This window comes from Tupaia chinensis, unplaced genomic scaffold, assembly GCF_000334495.1.
Source record: "Tupaia chinensis unplaced genomic scaffold, TupChi_1.0 Scaffold000252_1, whole genome shotgun sequence".
NCBI lineage: Eukaryota > Metazoa > Chordata > Mammalia > Scandentia > Tupaiidae > Tupaia > Tupaia belangeri.
Window position 1 is genome coordinate 3665473 of NW_006159732.1, and position 24559 is coordinate 3690031.

The 24559-nt window shown below is 40.0% G+C and overlaps 1 protein-coding gene across 1 annotated transcript in view; it reads right to left on the reverse strand.

Moving 5' to 3' along the window:
- The window catches only part of TNFRSF21 (TNF receptor superfamily member 21), an 80466-nt gene that overhangs the window by 16156 nt on the left and 39751 nt on the right, over positions 1-24559 (reverse strand). The window contains exon 4 of the mRNA XM_027772103.1: positions 9141-9406. Within this exon, the coding sequence (XP_027627904.1) occupies positions 9141-9406 (266 nt within the window). The remainder of the gene's footprint in view (positions 1-9140; positions 9407-24559) is intronic.

A 24559-nucleotide genomic window follows, 5' to 3' on the forward strand; every position in this document is an offset into this window, starting at 1 on the left:
CTCTAGCACTGTTACCTGATAAAGAAAAAAAGCTCCCCCCCCCCCCCACCCAGTATTGGTTCTGCCTTCTTCCCAATGTACTTTTGAGAAAGCTAGTAAGGATGTGGATAAAGAGGTAGAAATGTCATCAATTAATAGACAGCCTTTTCTGAATGTTGAGAAACTACACCTCAGGAGAAAATAAAAACCCCCTTCAGTTCCTCTACAGCACTTCCACAGAACAGAGCATAAAAATTGGTTCAGGTATCTATTCTTCCTGCAGAACTGCCATTCATCTTCAGGGATGAATCTCTGCTTTTGTGTTTTGCTTTCTTATTTAGTGCCTCAGCACCTAGTACAGGGCTCGATATGTATGCATACTCTATTAATGTTTACCAAAAAAAATGCCTCTGTTAAACTATCTCACCCTAAAAACATAATACAACAATTAAAAAAAAAAAAGTGTGCGTGTGTGTTCATTTTGGTAGGAAGATTATCTTAATATCAAGACCCCCGAATCTGTTTCCTAGTCTTTTCTTTTTACGTCCTGTATACATTAAACTCAACTACCATATTTCATTAATTCTATGATGCATGTTTTCACATTTTAACATCTCTGAAACAGAGATGTCTTACAACTATAATTGGCAGTGTTTTTGATTATTCCTTTTTCAGCAGAACATATGATAATGGAACACCTTACATTTGAATGACACAGAATTTAACAAATATAGTTATATATTCTATATTTAACTATATATTTCTATCATATATATAATATTATATACCTTATACATAATAGCATAGAATTTTAATACCTGTAGCTCTCAGGACTATGAAGTTTGCTAAATAAGCACAGAGGTAAAGCATCTAAACAGTGCTGTGGACACGAGAGATACTCAGCGAAGGCTAGTTCACTTTCTCCTTAATGTGCATTTTCTGAAAACATAGTGCATTTGCTCACAAGGACAAGATAGAATTCAAGTCCCAACATAAAATGCAGTTGCTATGATTTACTGAGCTTCCTACTCTTACTCAGTGGTATACTGGGCATATATGCTCATTATTTTTAGTTCTCGACAGGTCCTTACAAGGTGGCTATAAAGAAACTGAAGCTTGGAGACATTAGGGGACTTGTCCAAGGTTATACAGTGGGTGGCAAAAGCAAGATTAAAACTCAGTCCAGAGGGACAGTCTTGGATTTATCATTTCTTTCTATTAGTAGGAAATTCAAAGATCAAATTCCAGCACTTAACCTGAAGTGGGACATTGGAATCTTATTTTTGGACCTTTAAATATTGCATAACAGTCAAAGGTTTTTTCCTGAACAAAACAAAACAAGAACCTAAGGAAAACAGATGTTCTTTGCAGAACCAAAGACTTGAGATGCCCATAGTGTGTAAAAGCATGTGGGACTTTGGATACTAGGCAGAAACCAAACAGGACACCGTGCTCTGCAGGCCGGGACCACGTGGGAGATCTACAGTTCCATTCCTAATCCAACCTAAAGGTTAAACACAACTGTAACACCAGCTGGAAGGTTGGTTCAGAAAGATCCTGACAACTGACAGTAAGACCTTGACTTTAAAAAAAAAAAAAAAAAGAAAGATATTCAAATAGAAGACTTTCATGTCTGTTCCAGTTTTCTATGCAGTTTTTGGTAGAACAAGTACCTTTTCTGATCTGCCAGCACACTTGTATTATAATATTTGCTTATCCCACTGAATTGTAATTATTTGCACATAGGGCTCTATCTCGGCAGGTGTGCTATTGAAAGGCAGGCACCACCTTTCTGCTTTAGCCAGTACTAGGTACACAGCTGGTGCTTGACAAACATGTTGACTAACTGAATGAAACCTTGGAATATGATAACAAGTAGAACAGTGTGAAATGTCATCAGAAATCTAAAGGCTATTCATAGACATGGCTCCTTTGTGCCCCCCAAAAACCCTTAAACACAAACATCAGTAAATGTCCCTGGACCTATGCATGTCAGCAATTTCTTTCTATGTCTACTTGTCCTGAATACCCTTATCAGTTCCCCAGAACCCACAGCCAAACCCTGAAAATTAAGTAACTTGACCTTAAATGCCCCTCTATGCTGTAGAAATATAGTAGAAGACAGGAAGTAGACACATGAGTTTAGCTAACATCTTATATCTTTTAGAACACTCATCCCGATTTCCTAAGAGATAGCCAATTAGAAAATTAAAGACAAAGACTAATTTGAATAGCCAAGAAGGCCAACGGTTCCATGTGCAGCTGCTATTTGCCTCAACTTGCCTTCACTATGTTCAATTTCCGAAAATAACTGGTTTCAGTCAGACCCATGGATAAGGACAGCTGCATCCTGCAGCTGGTGAGCAAAAAATCAATAACTGTCATCCCCTTTGCAGAAGCAAGAGCACTGTTCTCACCAAAACAGAAGGGCCAGTACTTCTCTAGCTGTTGGAATTCTCTCAGTTGATTGTGCAGAGCAAAGCTACCCAGTCTGCAACACAGAGTCTACTATAGTAGAGAGAGACAGAGAGTGTACAAGCTCTCTATGCCCGAAACATAGGTCTCCTATGTGGTTCTGGAAAGGATTAGGAAACCCTAACAAAGAATCATTCTACTATATAGATATCAACAACAACAAAAACATTGGTTCTTCGTCCACTACTTGTTAAATTCTAGTGTAGTTTGAATCTATCTAATTTTTGGAAGAAGGCATGAGAAATATAGCATGGATGCTCAACTCCCCCGCCTGATCAACATCAGTCCTTCAAATCTGTGAATCTCTGGTCGAACAAAACAGCTAAAGTAATACTTCATATTATTTAATAATTATTGTAGCTCTTTTTTTTTCTTTTGGAGAGGTTTTTGCTATAGGGTGCATGCGCTCGCCAGACAGACAGAAACAGACAGACAGAAAGCGAGAAATGACCCCCCAGAGGGGATGGTCACGCCGCAATCCCTTCTCCTCCGTTCTCCTCTCAGGATCCCGGGCACGCACGCACACGCGCCTGGCGTGAGTTTTAAGCCACCGGGTCCGAGACACAAACCGGGGTCGACTACGCGGGAGTCCAGCGACATAGCCATTACGCTAACTGCTGGTTCCCATTGTAGCTCTTTTTAATATTACCATTTTTAAGTGTACATAAAATTCCTTTTCTATCCCTTTTGCAAAATGAAACAATAAAGGGACATTGAAACCCCAATCACAATTACCTCTGAACCCGTACACTAAGCATCACTTTAATACTTAACTTTCAAATATCCCATTGTATAATCGTCATTACCTCAGTTATTTCTGATAACTTGCCCATAAGGGCAAGCCCTTGAAGTCCTATTTTAATTGAAATAAATAAATAAGTACATAAAAACTCAGAATTAGGGGGCCAGCAGGTGGCATGGTGGTTAAGGTGCTGTACATTCCCACATGGCTGACCACAGTTCGAGTCCCGGACCTGGTGGCTTGCTTTCTCACTTCCCCTCTTGCTCCCTCTCTGTGTCTCTCTCTGTCAAATTAAAAATAAATTAATGAATAAATAAAACTTAATAACTAAAACTTAATAAATAATTATTTTTAAAAAACCTCAGAATTAGAGAAATTGTTTGTCCAGCATTTCCTGTGGAGAAGAAACAGAGTCCTGCCCATCACCCTGTCCAAACTGGGGGGAGGGAAGGAGTGCAGAAAATAAGAGAAAGATATGCCTATTTGCATGTATGTGGGAACTTCAAAAAAGTGGGAAAAAATGAACTAAAAATGGAATTAAAGAATGAGCATACTCTGCTATAAAAAAAGTTGAAATCCATGCATTTTTTTAAAAAGGTTATTGCCATAGGGCATGTGTACTCCCTGGACAGAAACACAGAGAAACAGAGAGAAGGAAAGTGAGAAATCCCCCTGGAGGAGATGACCATGCCACAATCCCTTCTCCTCCATTCTCTTCCCAGAATCTTGGACACACACATGTATGCACCCAGAGTAATTTTCAAGTCACTGGGTCCAGGACTCAAACCAAAACCACAGTAGGCCATGTGGGAATCCTGAGCCTTAACCAACACACCACTTGCCTGCCTCCATGCAGTTTTGTTTGTTTGTTTGTTTGTTTTTTATTACATACTTTTACCATGAATGTTTCTGAAGACCTCTCACACAAAGGCCCTAGACTAAAAGGGGGGGGGGGGACAGAAAACCAAGCTGAAAGGAAACCTAAAGATACTCAGTTGCTCAGTTTTGCTTCCCCTTTCCTGATACCCATCAAAGGAGCAGACCATTATCTTCACACATCCCATCCCTTTTGTTTCACCCTAGAGGAAACATTTTACCTAGCCCAGGAACATGTACGCTGGCAGCAAAGAATAAATATTTACAATTAACTGGAATTTTCAGTTCTTGGGCTCTGAAATCGACAGCAACCTCCTGCTCAACTGTCTACTTTGAGTAGTCTTGGAACTGAGAGAACTTCCCCACCCAACACTAAGTGGCCCTCAGTGTTCAGGATTTAAAGGATCCATTATGTGTATACGTTGGAACTAGTTAGGAAGATTCGTTCATCTCTCTTGCCTCCTGAGCCTGGAAAGAATTACAGTTATTAATAGTAAACACTCACTAAGAGCTTACTGTAGGTCGCAATCACCTCATTCTCAAGAAAACTCATAGGATAAATACTTATGTTGTTCAGATTTCTCTCATAAAGAAACTGAGGCAAAAAGGTGAAATAAATTACTCAGGGTCCCCAGAGTGTTTTGCTGCCAGCGCAGGAACTCTACCTGCACACACCTCTGTGCTGTCATTCTGATTGGAGCCTGAGCGGCGGGTGAGATGGGCACCCAGCACCCTTGGACTGCTCCTTTATGTTACGTAAGTATGTATACATTTCTACCATTCAATTATAGCTACCTTGACAGTGCAATCTCTTACTCATCTTTGCATCACTTAAAGTGCCCGGCATAATCTTGTGCACATCATTTATTATGTAATATAGATTTAAAAATAAACACCCATCATCTCCTTTACCGTATAACAGGAGAAACTCAAACCCAGGCATTAAAGGATTGACAAAAAATAACTGGCAAGCCAAAATTCTACTTCCAGCTACCCTTCAAGAACTAAGGTGAGATAATGCAATTTATTTACTTACTAAGTAGGCATTGTTCAGACAAAGAGTAACAGCAGTTATGGCTGGGAACCTACAGTGAGAAATGTTCCTTAGGCAAAAGGAAAATGACTCCAGCTAGAAACTGAAGCTATAGGAAGGTATGAAGAACAATAGAAAAGATCACTATGCAGATACATCTTCATAAATCTTCTTAGACCATAGTAAGTAAGCATTTGGGAGTACAAAATGTGTAGCATTAAAATTCATCACAACAAAAGCAAAACCTAAGAAGAATGAATAGGATTAAAGTCTTCTAAGGCAGTTGTGTTATCTGAAAAATGGAGAAAAGCACATATTTATAACACGTCTCTCATAATTTAAGTATGCACGTTATAATCCCTGGAGTATCCATAAAAGTAAAGTAAAAGATGCTTAACTAATGAGCTAACAAGGGAAAAATGGAACAATTTTTTAAAAATGCTTGATTAATGCAAAAGAAAGCTATAAAGAAAGAAAAATTTTTAAAAAGAGAACAGAACAAATATACCCCCCCAGGGGGTGCTTTTTTGCTTTCCTCTTCTTTCTTCCTGTCTCTCTCCAGAGAATGCATGAGCACCAGAGCAAATTTTTTTAAATGGCAAAACTGTCAACTAAATTTAAGAAAAAACCTTAAATATATGCTCCTTACAAGAGACACTGGGGGATTTTTTATTTTATTTTTGTTTGTTGCTGCTATTAAATTGCTGGGGGAGTGAAGTGGGGGTATGTGCTCTCCAAAGAGAGTCTCCATTTCTCCATCCTACCAGAATTTGGGACACACATGTATGAGAGCCAAGCATGTTTTTCAGGCCGCCAGGGCGAAATCTGAACCCACATGGTCAGCATGTGGGATCCAGCTCCCTTAACCTCTAAGCCACGGAACCAGCCCACAGAGACATTCTTTAAATAAAAACACAGGGAAAAAAAAAAAAGTAAAAGGATAGAAAAAGAGATGATACACAATTTGGAATGCTGTTTTTTGTTTTGCCATTTTTTTTTTAAATAAGTTTGTCGAAATTATAGTAACTTCCAACTTCCATCCCACTGCTTTGCTGCTTCTTCCAAATGCTCCTGGCCTGGAAGGGAGGAATAGATAGAATTCTGGAAGGCTGGGCTCAGCTTCGACGTTGAACTTGAAAAGAGAAAGTGAAGAAAAATACATCTCATATCTCAGATAAAGAGTGAGTCTGCCTCTGCATGGATTTAATTAAAAAATGGCCAGTAGGCCACCAAGGATGATAGTAATGCGCCAGCTATTACTGACTGAGGAAACTAAAAGCCACAATAGGGCTTATCCTTTGAGTGGAACATAACGTAGGTGTTCTCAGGCTCATGAATAGAAATAAAAATTAGGCATTAAAAAAAGGTCACTTTTACACATTAAGAATCTATTAATACCTGGGACAAAGTCTCAATCCCCAGCGGTGCTACAATACACGGGGAGTATAAATCCATCACAAAATGGGAAGGCTAATTCACAATTATGCCCCCTGCTTTCTGATTCTCTTAAATCAACCAAACTATGATAAACTATGGAAAAAGAGTCACACGCTGTGCAACTAATGTGAACTGGCGGCCATTCAGCCCTTGTTGGCTATTAAAATTAGAGGCAGGCCTGAAACCTTAATGCTGCTAGACAATGAGGTATATTATTACAACACGGAACAAGAAGCTCATTATTGCCTTTTCAACCTCTATCATAACACAGAAGCTATGTTAGAATCACAGAGGTGGTTATAGAAGCTTTGTTACCACTGTTTCTCAAAACATAAATAACAAAAGGTATTATCAGAATCTTTCTGTATTATAGTGTAGCTAAAGAAGAAAGAAGAAGATATTTTGCTTTGTTGTTCATTAACCTAATGATCTTTATGTTATGAACCGTTCTCCTTGATTTACAGCCTCCTTTTATCATTTTTCCATGGGCCCACCATGGATTTCTGTTCATTAAATCCTAGCATGGCAATAATCAGATGGGATCTTTCTTATAGACATCATTAAGGAGATAGTGACTTGTGCCCAAGCATCTAAATCCTTCTTCAAATCTGCTGTTTAGCCTACTACTTCTTTCCTTGAAGCTAGTACTCCAAAAACACAATAACACTCTGCCTACTCAAACTGTAGTCACTTTATTTAACTACACGATAAACACCTTCTTTACTTTTCCGAACATCTAGCTACATAAGCTAGTTTTAGTTGTGAATCATATTTATGGAAATTGTCTCTCAAAAAGTCACAAGACAATGGTGTATGCCTTTGAATGTTTCCCACTTGGTCTATTAATAAATATTTTCTCTGAAATTCCACATTTCAAAGAAGTTAAAAATATCCCCAAGACCTTAAAGACCACCGTCAAAGAAAATTAGTACCTATAAGTTTTTACCCAAATAGTTTCTCAGACAAAAGTTCCCCTTGATGAATGCTTGCTTTAATAGTGAAGAAATTTACACTGATAACAGTATTAAAAGAAGAAAGCATCTGGATTTGTTAAATATATAAGATGGAGTTCCTTCACGTAGAGGATTTTCTTTGTTTTTTAAAAAAGAATTATTTATCTATTTTTCATTATTTTTAAATTTGGTCAGAGAGACAAAAAAAAAAAGAGAGAGAGAGAGAGAGAGAGAAAGCAAGCCGCCAGGTCCAGACCTTGAACCATGGTTGGCCATGAAGCAGTCCAGTGCCTTAACCACCATGCCACCTGCCAGTCCCCCTTGTAGAGAATTTTCTGTAGAATGATAGTAAATTGAGCAGATGCATTAAAAATTTTCCACCCAGCTCTTTTAGATAACAGTTTAGACCACTGAAGTAATGACACGGGCAGAATGGTCCTTTAAATCTTAGGTTTTATCTGGTCTTAGTAACAGTACTTTCTTTTTTTTCTTTTTTTTGGAGAGGTTTTTGCTATAGGGCGTGTGCACTCACCAGACAGAGAGAGACAGAGAGACAGAAAGCGAGAAATCACCTTCCAGGCATGGCCACACCACAGTCCCTTCTCCTCCGTTCTCCTCTTGGGATCTTGGGCATGCACGCACACGCGCCCGGCATGATTTTTAAGCCTCCGGGTCCGGGACTCGAACTGTGGTCGACTACATGGGAGTCCAGCGACATAGCCATTATGCTAACTGCTGGTTCCAATAACAGTCCTTTCTTTACCTCAGGACTATATTCTGATACTTTTTATTGTCTGTGAGTAACACCAAATCTGTACCTAATCGATGGCTTTCCAAGGACTTGCAGTTCAAGAAAAAACAAGTAAAATGTGTTACCTCATGACTAGTATTTATAGAATGCTTCAGTGAGTCTGGCATTTTATACACTCTTTTTCTACTCTAATCTTACAAAATAAGCTTACAAGTATAACAGAGGCAGGCAAAGTTGTACCTTATCTTAGGTCAAGTGCCAGAGCCAGAATTCAAATCCAAGGGTCTCTGGCTCCAAAGCCAGGGCTCACTATGAATAAATCACACTCCTGGGTCCCCTCAGTTCCCATCTGATGAACAGCACTAAGCCACCAAGGAGGAGGTTCAGTCCTGTTATCAATTGCTGCTAGCACCACCTGCATCCTCAGAAGTTAGACCTAGCCTTCCTAACCACATCACAGAAAACATCCCCTGAAGGAGAAGAAGGTGTAGGAAAAAGTCCTCTTTCTTGGTTTTGTTCATAGCATGCTATGCAAAATGAAATTGTAAATTGAGTAACAGAAAGGATCTCTGGCTGCACAGTCTGATGCTACAACTCACCCCAAGGTAGTAACTCGCAACTTTGCACACTGGAGTCACTTGGAAAGTTTTTAAAATACTAATTCATAGTTTTCCTCCTAGAGATTCTGATTTGACTGGTCTGTGGTAAAGCCCAAGCATCAGATGATTCTAATGGACCACCACTGAGTACCACTGTCCTGGGAATATAGGCGTGTGTGTATGTGCACGCACTTTAACACCTAATATTATTTTTCCTTATTTCCATATATTGGATAAAATGTGAAGCACAGAAAAAAGGCCCATAGTACACAGTTCCCAACCAGGACCACATTACCTGGGTGGTATCTTCCATTAACCCACGAATCTTTTCCACAACATCGTTGCGCCGGTGTTGACGAAGGGCGCTGATTAACTGGGCAAGGCTGGCCTCGGGGCCCCGGATAGTCCAGTGCTGCAGAGCGGCATACGCTCGCTCATGGTCTGCTGTGTACCCATTGGAGAAGGCAGCCACCTCCCTCTCGCTGGCATTGCACAGAAACTGATAGATATCCTTCCATTGGCTTCCCACTTGGGCTGCTACAAGCTTCAAGATGTCAATACCTACACCAGAAACAAAGACATAAAATAAAATAAAATAAATACAGGCTTGTACAGCAAAGTCTTTCTATTAGTCTGCTCTGTCTTAATGAATGAACTATTATAAAAAAAAATCTTTTCATCGTTCTATGTCAAAATGCATTGCCTTCCATAAGCACTTGGTGTTCGCAGCCTTCCATAAGCACTTAGGTACCGGTGAGGCACCCTCCAACAAATTTCACTTCTCTAATGTGCAACTATAAAGAGCAATCATGGACATATAATGAGTCACCCCCGAAAGATGTTTTGAAAGCAAATCCAAACAAGGTAATCAAAGTGATTCTTTTACTACTAGATATGACTGTAACCAAGTAAGTAGAGGTTCCTACTCTACATTTAAAAAGTGATGGCTTCGGGAAATTTAGAAAAAAGAAAGCTACAGAGTCAGCCAGTGGCATAGTTGTTAAGGCAGCTAGATCCCACATGACAGAGAGCAGATTTCAAATTCTCTTTTTCTTTTTTTTTTTTGGAGAGGTTTTTGCTATAGGGCGCATGCACTCGCCAGACAGACAGAGAGAGACATAGAGACAGAAAGCAAAAAATCACCCCCCAGGGGGGATGGTCACACCGCAATCCCTTCTCCTCCATTCTCCTCTCGGGATCTTGGGCACGCACACACACGCGCCCGGCGTTAGTTTTAAGCCACCGGGTCCAGACGCGAACCGCGGTCGACTACGCGGGAGTCCAGTGACATAGCCATTACGCTAACTGCTGGTTCCCACAGATTTCAAATTCTCGATAAGGTGGCTTGAAAAACACACCAGGCATGTGTATGTGCACTTTCTCTGGCAAGAGCACACACCCTATAACTAAAGTAAAAGGAAAAAGGAAAAAAAAAAAGCTATGAATTTAAACAGTAGTGGCTTTGACCCAGAACCATCTAGCCAAAGGGTTTTCAGATTCCGGAAATGGTGTGCTTTATGTTAATCAATGTTTTAACCAGCTGTTCTAGCCCCATGGAGGCATTCCTTAAGAATATCTAACTTCTTGTCTTCTAATTCTATACTCAACAAGTAATTTTCTGCTCTATTGTTGTCTACTAAATTTCCATAGTTATAATAAAGACAACAACCAAAATAACAACAGAATAACAATAGCTATTGTCTTCCAGGTATTATGTTAAGGCATTAGCACAGTACAAGAAAAACACTAAGTCCCACAGATGAAGGTAGGAATTGCTGCATGGCCTATATTTTCTCTGCCCTATCCCTCACAAATCTAAGAACAAGAAGCAAAGGCCACCTGACCTGAGCTGATCACTAAAGACCTCCAACCAACCTACAGTGGGGGAGAAGGGGCTGCTTCAGTCCATGTACCACACAGCATGCAAATTGAACTACTGCCTTATATTTTACCTGATCAGCTCAGGTTTTCAGCTACACTGGGAGCAGAGAGGTTTAGATATACAGGAGCCAAATAACTGAAGATAGGAGGCTTAGAGGAATTCTCTCCCCACAACCACTCAACAGTAAAAGAAGGGAAACTCCCTACTGAAAATAAGAACCCCAAATTTCCACTATGGATACCGCTCTCCCACACAGCATAGTGGGGGAAACTGGTACAGAGATAACTTATATAATAAGTTATAATAACTTCAGTTATAATAACTAAGAACACAAAACAATGAGGAAAAAAAGAAAACACATTCACAAAATGACAGGGATAAGTCAGATATATCGATAATAACATTAAATATCAATGGATTAAATTTCTCAACTGAAAGGTACTCATTGGCTCAATGGGCACGAGCACACATCTTCAGAAACCTTCTCCAAAGATGTAGGAAGAAGGGAACCAGCAGTTAGCATAATGGCTATGTCGCTGGACTCCCACATAGTCAACCGTGGTTCGCGTCCTGGACCCAGTGGCTTAAAACTCATGCCAGGCGCGTGTGTGCGTGCCCAAGATCCCGAGAGGAGAATGGAGGAGAAAGGGATTGTGGCATGACCATCCCCCCTGGGGGGTGATTTCCCGCTTTCTGTCTCTCTGTCTCTGTCTGTCTGGCAAGCGCACACACCCTATAGCAAAAAAAACCTCTCCAAAAAAAAAAGAAAAGAAAAAAAAAAAGATGTAGGAAGAAGTGAGCATATTACTAGATGACTGAAAAACCCAAGAAGAGTCCCAAGAAATATAAGAAAACTAGGAAATACCTCCCCACTAAAGGAACATAGTCATTTCCACACCAACAATGGATAAAACACGAGAGATCACAGAAATGTCAGGAAAAGGACTCAGAATACTCATTGTAACAAACTCAATGAGATGCGAGAGAAAACATAAAACTAATTCCAGAAGATGAGAAAATCCTTCCATGACTTGAAGGGGGAACTCCATAAAGACATAAACACCCTGAAAACGAAACGAGCAGAGATTCTGAAGATAGAGAATACCATGCAGGAAATCAAAACCTCCCTCAAAGATATTAACATCAAATTAGACCAAACAGAAGAATCTCTGACCTTGAATACAAGACCTCTGGTTTATTGGGTTGTCAGGAAAGTCATGACTTTTTTTGCATAGAAAAACAGTAAAGTACATCATGACTTTTCTGACAACTTAATAGTTCGGGCAACTGAAAAGAACAGAAAAATAAAGACAACTTAAGAGAAATCCTAGATACCATTAATTTCTTTTTCTTTCATAACAATTTCTATCTGGGAAATTGTTTCAGTCTTTTCATAGATCATAGTAATCTTGGCATATGATTTTCTTCTCTCCTTTATTAAGAATTGGCTCTGGGGCTGGCAAGTGGCGTGGTAGTTAAAGGCCCTGGATTCCCACATGACCGATCATGGTTTGAGTCCCGAACCTGGCAGCTTGCTTTCTTACTTTTCCTTTCTCTCGCTTTCTTTCTCTGTCTCTGTCTGGTCAAATTAAAAAATAACAATAACAACGAATGGAATTAAATAAATAATTCTTTTTTAAAAAAACAATTGACTCCTTTTTTGCCTTTTTAGCATATTCATAGTGCCAGCATTCCTACTCATGTCCCTTTTGACCAATTTAAATAAACTAGAGATTAACTGAACACACACTGAGATACCACTACAGTCAATCTGATAACCTGGAAGCTACTAAGTGACTGGGTGGGTACACTAGACAGTATAACTAGGACAAAGGGATAATTCAGGTCCTCAGCAGGATGGGACAGATTTAAAAACTTAGGAATTGTTGAGGCCTACAAGTGGTGTGGTGGAATCCCACATGGCCAACCACGGCTCAAGTTCCAGACCCAATGGATTCAAAATCACACCAGATTTGGACCCAAAATTCTGAAAAAAGGGATTAGAGGATGGTCATTCCCTCTGGAGGGTGATTTCTCACTTTCCCTATCTCACTTTCTTTGTGTCTCTCCAGTGAGCGCATGCACTCTATAGCAAAAACCTTAAAAGAAAAAAAAAAAAAAGGAAAAAAAAAAAAACTAAACTTACGAATTGTTTGTTTAGGGAATTTTTCGGTTAATATTTTCCAACTACTGTTGATCACGGGTAATTAAAACTACAGAAAGTAAAACTCTAATTAAGAGGGACTACTATATTATCATTCTGGCCATCAGTCATTGTAAACTCAGTGAGCATGTGTCGGTGGTCCTCAGGTATGATGAACACAGGGTGAAATGCCAACATCTAATCTCTAGATCCACAAACTCAGGAGAAGCATGTGGCTTGGAAGGCGAGGCTCTCCCTGATTAGCTCGCTTGAGTGTCTCCCCCTTTAGCATCTTCTCTTTGCAATTACCTGTTGGCTTTGCCCAAATTTATCCATGGGCTGCATATATTACCTTCATAGCAAGACCTCTGATATTTTATCACAAGTGAGCCCTCTCAATCAATATCATGCCTATAAATGAGGATGTACTCATGTGCCCTGAAATCAGAATTGTTATGGTTAACAATGTCTTGAAAATGTTTCCTACTCAATAGGTGAGAAGGAAAAACAGTTTAGAGCAATCCGTGGAACACGAGCTCCACTAAAATCCCAAGAGAGGCATGAGCTGAGGACTTGGCTACACATCAGGGTTAGTGACCAAAAAGTGTACTTCACCTTACTACATACAAATTGCTATAAACACATTGATCCCACATATGGTTACAGATTTACATTATGATTCCCTTTTCTCTCCATTGCAATGTTCCCAGAATCCATGATGTACAGATTAGCCATTCAGTTGCCTGCATTATTTTAAATGGACCAATATAAATTTTTGACAACTTGCTATTTCCCTCTTTTGGCCTTTTTCTTTGTTATATGAACTGGCCTTCTTGGGCAGCCATTTTGATATATGCTTTTCTGAGCAATCAGCATTTGCATCACTAGAGTGATTCATCGTTAAGTTCTCAGTTCCAATAGATTATTCTTCACTTACTGTGCCTCAGCTTTCTTTTTTAGGTAGACAGGGGTTGATTTCCCAAGTGACAGAAGAAAGAAAAGAATGAAGAGGAATTTATGATTGTGATTAAGTAAATTTTTCATTTAACTAGAGGTTAGCCAGGGGAAAAACAAATCTTTTTCGTTCCAATGGATTATTGAGGAAAATATTTATACAACGAGCTATTAATTTCTGTCTAAAAACACGAATAATTACAGAAGTTTCTCTGAAAATGGTGGACTTCATGGTTCTGTTGAGGTGGATGATTTGGAAGGAAGTATACACATCCTGAATTAACCCTCTGAAAGTTGTTTTAAAAACATAAGCTCCTAGTAAAAAGCAGCAGCTTTCTCATCAATACAAAAGTAGAATGCCACAGAAAATTTTTAAAAACTTTAAAAACATATATAATGCCATGTATTGAAACATTACTCCTCACAGTTTTCCCTGGCAAAGTGAAGTATACGTCAACCAGTTGCTTTTCAGTTTCCATAGCAAGGTTTAATTATATACAGAGCTTTTGATTTCAATCAAACGGACTTCTTAAAAAACTCACGCCCTATTTAAAACCCCTCAGGTAACTAAAGAACCAGGCAGTTCTTTGTGGTTTATATGGTAAACTCTTCAAAACACCAAAAGGCTTGTTATTCCTTGAATCTTACTTTAGGTCAATTTAACTAAGGCCCACAGTGTCATACATGAAACCATGACTACGTTTTCATGTAAGCAGGGCCATTGCTTAAATCTTCATAATGCCAGTGACAGTGTGGCTTTGGGCAAACCACTAACTGTCATGTCCATTTCCTCCTTGTACAATGGAGATACTCAGTATGGTTCCTGAAGAGGAGCTGATTAAAATATTCTATAGAGTTAATTTATTTTTGGAAATACACATGTCATTCATTATAAATGCTCCAGATATGGAGTGTTAAAACTTTAGACTCAATGCATTTCAGATACAAATACATAGCCTCTATAGAGTAATTACAGAGTTGAAACAACAGTTCCTTCTTCTAAAACCTAGTATTTATACTTTTTTTTAAAGTCTCAAGATAAAGAAAAAAGGAAAAAGAAAAACACAAAGAATGGATGCAATGAGATTTCTCTTCAATTAAAATTGACTGGAAGCTAAATGTAAGGCCTACAAATCAGGTTTCATCTGTACTCCTACTCAAATACATTTCTCTCCTCTGAAAACATGGTATCCATGAATAGGCCTAGATCACTAATTTTCTTCACCTCGTTTCTCTTCTCTTCTGCTGTAGCTATAACCTTTCAACCTAACATTATTGCAATCATAGTCCAAACTAGGCCATCAGTTATTATACTTTCCACCTCCCAACTACTGCCACCAAAGAGAAAAAAAAACCTGTGACAAATTTCAAGAGCATTACTGAGCAGCCACTGTGTGTTGGGCTGTGTTTGCTAGAATGAAAACTCTTAAAAACTTCTAAGACAAAAGAGGTTTGCCATCAAGAAAATGAAGCAACACCAATGAAACACAAAATTTGCCAGACTTTGAAAGAATCCTTTGTTTAGAAAAAAGAATTAGGCAAAACAAAACAATACAGCTATAGATAAAAGCAGTAGGGTGATTAACCAAATTGAGATAGTTTTTTCTTTCCTTTCCTTTTTTCTTTTCTTTTTTCTCTTTTCTTTCCGTTTAGAGAAAGACAGAGAGACAGAAAGCAAAAAGCCACCCCCCCAGGGGGAATGGCCACACCACAATCCCTTCTTCATTCTCCTCTTGGGATTTTAGGCACACACGCACACATGCCTAGTGTCAGTTTCAAGCTGCCTGGTCCAGGACTCAAACTGTGGTTGACTACATGGGAGTCCAGTGATGTAACCATTATGCCAACCTGAGATGGTCCCAAGATAGTTATTTCTTATCTTTTCTTTTTTTTTTAAAGAGAGATTTTTGCTGTAGGGCACATGTGCTTGCTAGAGAGAAAGAGAGACAGAAAGCAAAATGTCACTTCCCAGTGGGAATGGCCAAACCACAATCCCTTCTCCTCCATTCTCCACTGGGGATATTGGGCACATACGCACATGCACCCAGCATGAGTTTTAAGCTGCGAGGTCTGGGACTCGAACTACTGTCGACTACATGAGAGTCTAGTAATATAACCATTAAACCATCTGCTGGTCCCCTTAGATAAGTTATTTCTGAGTAAGGGGAAAGGAATGTGCACAGACAGGACTTCAAAGGTATATATGAAGTTCTATTTCCTGTGTTGTATGGTAGAGAAATGGGTCTTCTTTTTATTTGATTACTTTATTTAGTTTTTTGTTATACCTTTTTAAATATATATATTAAATATATAAAACTATTATTAAATATATATATGAAACACTTAAAAGTACATGCCTGTAAAGCAAATAGAAATGTAGGAGCCAGATCCCACATAGCCAGCTACAGTTTAAATCCCAGCCCCAACAGCTTGAAAAATATGCTGGACATATGAACATGCATGCCTAAAATCTTGACAGAATGGAGAAATGGAAGAGACGGGATTGCAGCATGACCACATCCCCTATATATATATATATAGGAAAGGTTGAAAGGTCAGCTAACTTTTTCTATAAAAGTAATAGTAAATATTTTAGGCTTTGAAAACCACATGGTTTTTGCCATGACCCCTCATCTCCGTTTTGGGGATGAAAGCAGTTATAAACAATACAAACGAGTATGGCTGTGTTCTAATAAAGCTTCATTTACAAAAATAGTGCACTGGATATGGTCCATGGGATGTAGTTCAGCAAACCCTACAGTTACAGCTGTTTAAGGAAACCATAGCTAGACTGTCGACCAGCATAAAGATTTAGAAAGGAATTCTGTTCAAAGAAAACACACACACATAAGACAAAGAAAGTCTTCACCTCAATTAACCTCATGAAATGATACTAGCGAAATGGAGACCACTTCTCTGCATCTCAGGCTGCCTTGCTCATTGTCTCATCAGGGTTCCGCAAGTTTTCATCAATACTGGAGACAGTCGGTACGTACACGTTGAATTGATGTGAATGAACTGAACCTGGTGCCAAGTCTCTTTTTTCTTACATTTGAAAAGTAACACAACCCCAACCCACTGATGGGCTGATAGGGGCCTGGAAACTAGCATTGCTTTTTCCTGTGATACTAGATCCTGGTGCTCTGGGAAAGGACTGAGGTTTCTAAACTATTAGTCAGGAGCTCTCTGAGAAGTAGGTGGCCTAGGGCAGCTGACAGCATGGTGACTGGATTCCACATGGTTAACGGCAGTTTGAGTCCTGGACCAGTCAGCTTGAAAACTGCATCAGGTTTGTGTATGTGTGTGTGCCCAAAACCCAAAAGGAGAATCATTTCTCCTTTTCTTTCATAGGAAAAGGAATTGTGGCATGACCATCCACCATGGGCCGGTTGCGATTTCTCACTTTCTCTTTTTCTCTCCACTGGGCACACACACTGCATCCTCTGGTACATTTTAAAAAGAAGAAAAGAAGAAAGAAGAAGTAGCTGGACTTTGGCCCCTGGGAGGGAGGGGGGAATCATAAGAATTCTAAGGGTCAGGTAGTGGGAATATCATGACGTTTTTTGTAATAAGGTATGATTTCAAACTCCAGTTCCACTCCTTGCTAGTTCTGTGACCTTGGACAAATGATAATCTCTAAGATGTCAGTGTGCAAGTAAGCAAAATGGAAATACCATCTCTTCGTTGACAGGCTGGTTAAGAAAATGAGAAAAAGTATCGGGAACGAGCAGTTAGCGTAATGGCTATGTCGCTGGACTCCCACGTAGTCGACCGCGGTTCACGTCCCGGACCCAGTGGCTTAGAACTCACGCTGGGCGCGTGTGCATGTGTGCCCAAGATCCCAAGAGGAGAATGGAGGAGAAGGGATTGCAGCATGACCATCCCCCTGGGGGGTGATTTCTCGCTTTCTGTCTCTATGTCTCTCTCTGTCTGTCTGGTGAGCGCACACGCCCTATAGCGAAAACCTCTAAAAAAAAAAAAAAAGGTATTGAAAACACGTAATCAGAGTACCTAAGTACACTTTTGCTCTCCTTCCCCTGCAGCCTCCTTTTCCTCACAGACCAGATCACCGGGACAATGTTCTTAAAGGTGAGAGGAGTTCTGCATAGATAGGTTTAGGTACCAGGATTACAGGGGCTGAGCAATGAAACTGAGCACCAGCCTCCTCCTGGCTTCCTGTGCATCTTTTTTTTCTTTTTTAGTTTGTTATCTAGTACATGCTGCCTGGAGAAAGAGGGAAAAAAAGAGAGGAGAAAAGGGGTGAAAAGTGAGAAAGCACAGCCCCAAGGGGGATGGCCATGCTATAATCTCTTCTCATCCATACCCATCTGAGGATTTGGGGTGCACACCACACCCACTGTGTTTTTCAAGCTGCCAGGACTGAAACCATGCAACTGGCCATATGGGATCCAGCCACCTTAACCTCCACAACATTAGCTGGTTCTCCTGTGCATTTTTGAACCTCATAGCACATGGCAGGAAGGGGACCATCACTGAAATTCACAGAAAGTGCTCCTACCACCGCCCGCAGGGCATCACAGTAGCCAGTGGACTCTTCCAAGTGAGTTGACACTGACCAGTCCCCAGCAAGCGAGCTCAGAAACAGAGCTATGTATGAGTGATAAACTGGGTTACTATGGAAGAAATGGCACTTTCCAGTGCCATGGGAACCCCTGAATTAGACATTACCTGGATGACAACCCTAAATTGAGGCTCATTTTTCAAAATCTCCATGTTAGCTTCAGGATGGGGGAAAAAAAAGTTGCTCCTCTTTTTCTAAAAGCATGAATTAAATTGATCTTTGTAATCAGAAAAGAGATTGAAGCTCTTTTCCTTCTGGAGACAGATGTCGAAAACAAGTGCCATGACTAAGAACTCATGTCAAAGCCTTCCTTGGAAGAGGTCTAATGACAGTGATGACAGGCCTAGAGGAAACAGACCCCTCTAGAGAGCACTCTGGGCTTCGTGCTGTACATCTAGGCTCTGCATAGTTAACAGTGTGTCTGAGAGAGGAATATGTTCATAAACCTTTTGATAATACCAAAGAGTATTTAAAAGGACTCAAACATTCCCATTACATCTCTCAGACCTGTTAAACATAATATCAGTTCTCATCATTCTTCTAGAAAAAGAGATAGAAGGACAGATACTGAGAAAATTCCCATGGAGGCAATTAATACATAGCCTCCTCCCAAGACAGAACACTCTGCAGTTATCCCTGTGCTGGTTGCTCAACACAAACAGCAGCCTCTTGAGCTGTACGTGCAGAAAACAGGAGACATGAGCTCAAGACACCTCTTCTACTCCCACACTTCTCCTCTCCAAGGCCCCAGGCTTGCAAACCGTAGACGTGAGGGCAAAGATGGACACGACTCCCACAACGTATGTTCAAGGCGATTCACATCCAGTTCAGAAACTGGAGTAAAAGACTGACTTAGCATTCCTGGAGTTCATGTCTTACCATGCACAATGGTTACGTCCTCAGAGGTGCCTATTTTTGATCACCTTCTGCCCAAGCCCCACATCTGCACATACTAGGAATACAACAAAAAAGATCGCAGAATGAATGAAAAAGGAACGAATGAAGCTTTTTTCTCCTCCCTGCTCTTTTGCCTGAGCCTCCTCTCCATTTGCCATCTCACTTGCTTTTGTAATGTAAGCGACTGAGAACCTGAGTGACCACATGCCCATTACTCAGCCTTACCAGGTGGCCCTGCTTGATCTCCCGGTTCTGTAATAATAAGGGAAAAGGGCCATGGTCCCCGGGTGCTCACTGATGGCTAGAATCTGGGCTTCCTGGACCGGAGCCTCTCCCTCTGTCAGTGCCCTCTTCCTACTGAGGGCTGCCCACCACGTCCATTTCACACACCAAAGCTGGTAAATAGGAGCCCACTACTCCTACTCCCACCCTTCTCCTTCCCCTGCTTTATTTTTCTCCCTAACATTCCTCACTATCTAATGCACTTTATATTTTATTAGTTCCCTTGAGAAAGAAATAAGGGAGTCAAGGATGATTGTAACCATTTGGCCTGAGCAACAAAAAGACCTAACGACCATTTTCTGCGATGGGTAATGGATAAGAAGTTGGGTGTTTGGTTTGTTAGATTCTAAGTGTGAGTCTCCTGTTAGATATCCAGGTCTGTCAAGTGGGCAGGAGAATATTTCCTTCTTGAGTTCAGATACAAGTCCAGGCTGGATATATGCACTTTGCAATTACTGACAGATAGTATGGAAAGCCATGGGTCAACAAGGGAGGAAGTGCATAGGTAAAAAAGTACAAGCACTGAGCCCTGGGGCTCTCCACTGTTCAGAGGCCAGGGAGACGAAAAGGAACCAGTCAAGGAGACAGAGAAGGAACAACCTCAGATGTAGAACCAAAAGAGTGTGGTATTCTGAAAGCCAAAGGAAGAAAGAGTTTCAGGGAGAAATGAATTAAGAGTATCAAATATTGCCAATAAGCCAAGAAAAGAAATACTGAGAACTGAACAATGGAGGTAGAATATTGTGTTGTCAGATTACATGAAAAAGAAGTGAGATTGTGACTAAAATATTATCATATTTTACTAATTTTAAATGCCTTTATTCAATGCTTTTTCATAAACTTGATTACAGTGTCATTTCTTTCGCTTAGTGGTTTATAAAATAATGGTATGTTTCACAATCAACTGTGTTTCAGCTTTAATAAAATTTAGCAAGAATTATATTTTTAGTTTATAAACTTGAACAGACTTATTTGTTGAAATTGGGTCCATTATAAATACTACTCAGCCATAAAAAAACGGGACCCTGGCATTCGATAGAAATGGTCAAATATGGAGGATCTATTGCTGAGTGAAGCAAGCCAGGATATGAAAGAAAGATATTGTATGTATCCATTTAATTTATACCGACTATCTGCACTTTATGGTCAAGACTGAAATATTGGAAGTCATAAAAGCAGTGAAAATAATAATAATAGTAATAATCTGAAAAAATGATGATGATGATGTGAATAGTAATGTCTTTGACTTGACTGATATGCATGGTAATCATGCTGGAAAAAGAAATGGAATACACTGTAAAGGTATATGTGATTCAATGTAATACAAACAAGATTATGATAATAAGTAAAATTAAATTAAAATTGAAAAAAAAAAGAAATTGGATCCATCATCAACAGACCTAATACATTGAACTCTGGATATACACTACAATGTAAACTACTAATTACTGGTAAAAATTATCAACATATTTCTAGAAATTCCCTTTCCTCTGCAGAATCTGTTGACATGGTACTTGACTAGGTTGATTCAAAGGCATAACTTTTTAGAAAAATGCTTTTTTTCTATTTGTATCTGAACCCTCTGTGGGGAAAATGCTGATTTGTTTTTCAATATCCCAAACAACTTCAATTCAAAATTGTCAGTTAAGACAAATGATAAAATAAAATATATATATTTAAAAAAGTAAATCCTCCCTAATGTCTAGAGGAAGAAATCATCAGTGAGGCCAACAGCAGTCTGTGATTCCGGGCAAAGGCCCCGTCATCGGCCACTTCGCGCACGAGATAATGCTTTTTAGGCTGTAGCCATAAGCAGCTTTTCTCCTGCAATGGTTTTGTGCACATTTTAATCCTCAAACACCCTACGAGGTTAAACAGAAAGGTGTTGCCAGCTGGAAATGGCATTACTGGAAGCCAAGGTGGAAACGGTAATGGAGTAAGGGGTGGAGAGCAGCTGACTATCCCCCCTGTAAAATTAACTGTGGCTGATGGCAGCCCTGAGGCTGGAAAGCTGGGACACAGCGCTCTTAAACGGAATAATCTGCTCCCTTCAGCCCGGCTTCCTGGTGTTTACACTTCAAGTCTACTTCCCATAGGAAATTTGGGCTGACAGACAGGATGACTGTCTGGAATTTTTAGTCAAGGAGTCTCTCTGGCAGAGGACAGAGGGTTCCTTGGGTTGCAGCAGCTGGTGCCGCTATTGCTGCTGCTGCCTGGTGCTGAGAAAATCACCCAGGTAAACAGACTTAAATTCAGATGAGCAGGGCTCCGTCAGCTCTGACTCACGTGAAACAGCCGTTGTTTGTTCACAACAGGCCTGCACAGCCTTTAGCTATTGGGAGACTGGCTGTAGAATTTTTTCATTTCAAGTAGTTCATGAAAAAGGGGGAACTCAGAGAGCCTTCTACAGATGAAAACGCATTATTGATGACAATTTTGCAGTTGTGTTACTTCAGAACCACCTGGGTTTTGCTAAAGAAAATGCATTTTTCTTCACTGAGCATGGTTACAAAAAAAAGAAAGAAACAAATGTAGAAGGGCCAGCTCTGTGGTCTAGTGGGCAGGGCGGCCAGACCCCATATAGCTGACCCTGCAGTTTGAGTTCCAAACCTGGTGGTTTGAGAAACACACCAGCACATGTGTGTGCATCTCCCAAATCTCAACAGGATGGAGAAATGGGAAGGATTGTTTTGTGACCATTATTCCCAGGGCGGGGTGCTTTTCCCTTCTCTTTCTCCCTGTCTCTGTCTCTCTGTCTCTCATGAGTGAATGCATATACCCTCTGGCTAAAAAAAAAATTAAAAAGAAAAGAAAAGAAATTTCTAACACCAAGTAACTGATGAGAAATCCAATTCTGATAATCAAGGGATGGTGAGTAGCGGTAGTCAGAGTGACGACGGAATATAAAACATGGCACTGTCACTTTCTAACTGTATGACCTTGGGCAAGTTACTCCATGTACCTCAGTTTTCCCATCTATAAAATAAGGATGATAGTAGTCTTTCTCAAAGACTTATAAAAATTAATTTAATATTCATCATAACACTTAGAATGGACATGGTATCCACAAGCATGATATAAATCTTGTTAAAGACAAGTAGACGATCAAAAATGGTAGCAGAAATCTTTTTTATAAATTTAAGTTTAAAAAGATATATTTCAAAAGTCATAGCTTATGTCACCTTTGCATTCCAAAATCACCTCCTGATCTGGCTGATCGATAGTAGCAAAACATCCCACAACCTCACTTTAGATGAAACTGACGTAGAGAAGTACTAATTTGGTATTGATTTCTAACACGCTTGACTTGTTTTTCATTTCTGAACACCACATTTGGTGGTCTTAATAATCAAGATGGGGACCAGTAGGTGGCCCAGGGCCTACGGCACCGGACTTCTACATGGCTAACTGCAGCTCTAGCCCCGGACCTGGCAGCTTGAAAATCATACTAGATGTGTGTGCGTGCTCAAAATCCCAGGAAGAGAATGGAGCAGAAGGGATTGCAGCATGGCCAACCCCCCCACAGAGGATAAATTGTCACTTTCCCTCTCTAGCAAGCACATACACCCTTATGGCAAAACAAAAACAAAAACAAATCAGATGTAAAGTTTTCTTAAGTCACTCCAGAAAGCCGATTAAGTTTACTGATACTGTTCAAATACAAGTACACCCACGGCCGCAGCTTCCAATTGCTCAACATCTGACCCCTAAGCACCGCAAGCTCTGGGAAATATTTTATGCAAGAAACGCAAACACAATTCCACCTCACAACTGCACTGTACTGCAAATCACTCCTACAAACGCACTGGATCCAACTGCTTATCCTAGAAAGAGAAAGATGTCTGCAGAGTTCTGAGTCTGGGAGGGACACTTCTTTCACAGTAAAGACCAGTCCTCTCATACTCAACCAATCCTAACAGAGGAACTACAATTCAATAAGAAAGGAAGCCTTTTTTTTTTCAAAGCTTGTTGTTGAGATTCATAAGAACCTAAAACTGAGAATGAGGGCTGTTTCTGAGCAAAACATAAAGATAACACAGAGACAATAAGAGATGCATCTTTGCTTGCTTGCTGCGTAAAGTAGGGTGATGTTACACTTTGGTTGAGCAATGAGTTGCAAATAAGAGAAAAGATGGAAGAAATGACCAATATTATCATCAGAAACTCAACACCTAAAATATAGCTTGGTTCAATGACAGCATCGGTTTTATAAACAAGTACACTGAGCAAATTATGTCTGGCTTTGTAAGCAGCATTATTTCCCCTAAGAGCTATCTTTACCTACAGATTGGGGCATCAAAGCTATGCAAATAGGAGGCTCAACCACTAGGACAGCTGGTCTGTCCTTTAATTTAGTATTTGAGTTTCAAGTCTACAATATGCAAGGGCTTTGGTTATGGGTTGCTTTTTACTTCACATTTCAGTTTTTGCATCACTGAAAGATAGTATTTTAAGATGGAAGATGTTAGACATACTTGAATCAAAGACTGTTATGGGTGAGAAAAGCCAGGCTCGCAAGGTCTTTTCCTCTGCACCGCTTCCCTGCCTGAGCACTCCATTTTCCTACTGAGCACGTGTGCATTTCACATGTGCATGAAGCATTCCTTTCTTCCATCTCCCCAAGCTGTACCTCTCACCTCAACAGGTACTCTTCACACTCCAAAAGCAGACAGTATGAGTTCAGGTCCCTCCTCTCACCCCCTATAATGGTTAAAATCAGATTCAGGTACCACAGCCTGATTTTCATTTCCAGCTGTTTTGTACACTGATCAGTCAGACTTTAAGGCATTTTATGGCTCTAGTTCCTAGAACAGATGTCTTCTCTGCAGCCATTTCTCTTGGCTCAAATGACTCATTAAATCTAACTCTTAATAGATTTTTAACTGGGGTTTAAAATCAAATATAATTGTCCCTCTGTCTTGACCTCAGCTCTCCAAGAATGTTTGTGTGACTCGTCTCTCTGACCTTTTTGGG